The sequence below is a fragment of the Alligator sinensis genome, unplaced genomic scaffold (assembly GCF_000455745.1).
Source record: "Alligator sinensis unplaced genomic scaffold, ASM45574v1 scaffold553_1, whole genome shotgun sequence".
In the NCBI taxonomy this organism is placed as follows: Eukaryota; Metazoa; Chordata; order Crocodylia; family Alligatoridae; genus Alligator; species Alligator sinensis.
The window spans coordinates 582,250-583,023 of NW_005842389.1; the positions used below are offsets into that span (position 1 = coordinate 582,250).

General features: G+C 70.7%; 1 protein-coding gene across 1 annotated transcript in view; it reads right to left on the reverse strand.

Moving 5' to 3' along the window:
• Window positions 1-774, reverse strand: part of ADAD2 (adenosine deaminase domain containing 2) — a gene marked incomplete at its 5' end in the record, with an annotated part of 4,000 nt that overhangs the window by 1,159 nt on the left and 2,067 nt on the right. Inside the window, 2 exons of the mRNA XM_006029573.2 lie at window positions 178-397; window positions 691-773. Coding sequence (XP_006029635.2) covers window positions 178-397; window positions 691-773 — 303 coding nt within the window. The remainder of the gene's footprint in view (window positions 1-177; window positions 398-690; window position 774) is intronic.

Genomic DNA, 774 nt, shown 5'->3' on the forward strand with positions numbered 1-774 from the left:
GCCACCCAGCCTCCACCCCCAGCTCAGGCCCCGCCCCTGCCCCTAAATTCCATCCTCACTCCCACCCACCACCCCCAGACCACTCCCTGTCCTGGCCCCAGCCCGTCCTCTTGGCCCCACCCCCTTCCCCCAAGCTGCACCTACAGCCCATGCTCCCCCACACCCAGCTCTGCTCACCTGGGCAGGACCCTGCCCGTTGCCCCATCTACCACCTCCACAGCCTTGTCACCCCTGCACCAGTTGAGGCTGAGGGCTGGGGGCTGGGATCTGGCAGGTGGGGGAGCCATGGGGGGCCCCTGAAACACGTGCGCCGGGCGCTGGGTGTCGTAGGGAGGTGGCAGCGAGGGCAGCACCGGGCACGGGGCCCTCAGCTGGGCCTGGTTGGCCCAGGGGTCCGCTGGGGCATGGAGACAGGGCAGGGGTTAAGCGCTGGGGTCTGGGACCCTAAAGCCCCTGAACTCCCACCACTGTCCTCCTGCTGGACCCCCACCCTGACCCTCCCAGCACTGCCCCCTGCTGGACCCCCTGCAGCATGGCAACCCTGCCGGACCCGCCCCACCCTGGCGCCTCCTGCTGCACTGACACCACAGCAGCCCCTGCTGGCCCCACTGTCCTGCCCCCCAGCACAGCACTCCCTGCTGGACCCCCCCCAGCCAAACAACCCTGCCCTCCCCCTGCTCTCTGGCTCACCCAGGACCAGGCTGGTCAGGGGCAGTGGCTGCAGGAAGAGGCTGGGCAGGGCCCCCTGCAGCCCCAGCGCCTCCCAGCGCAGCA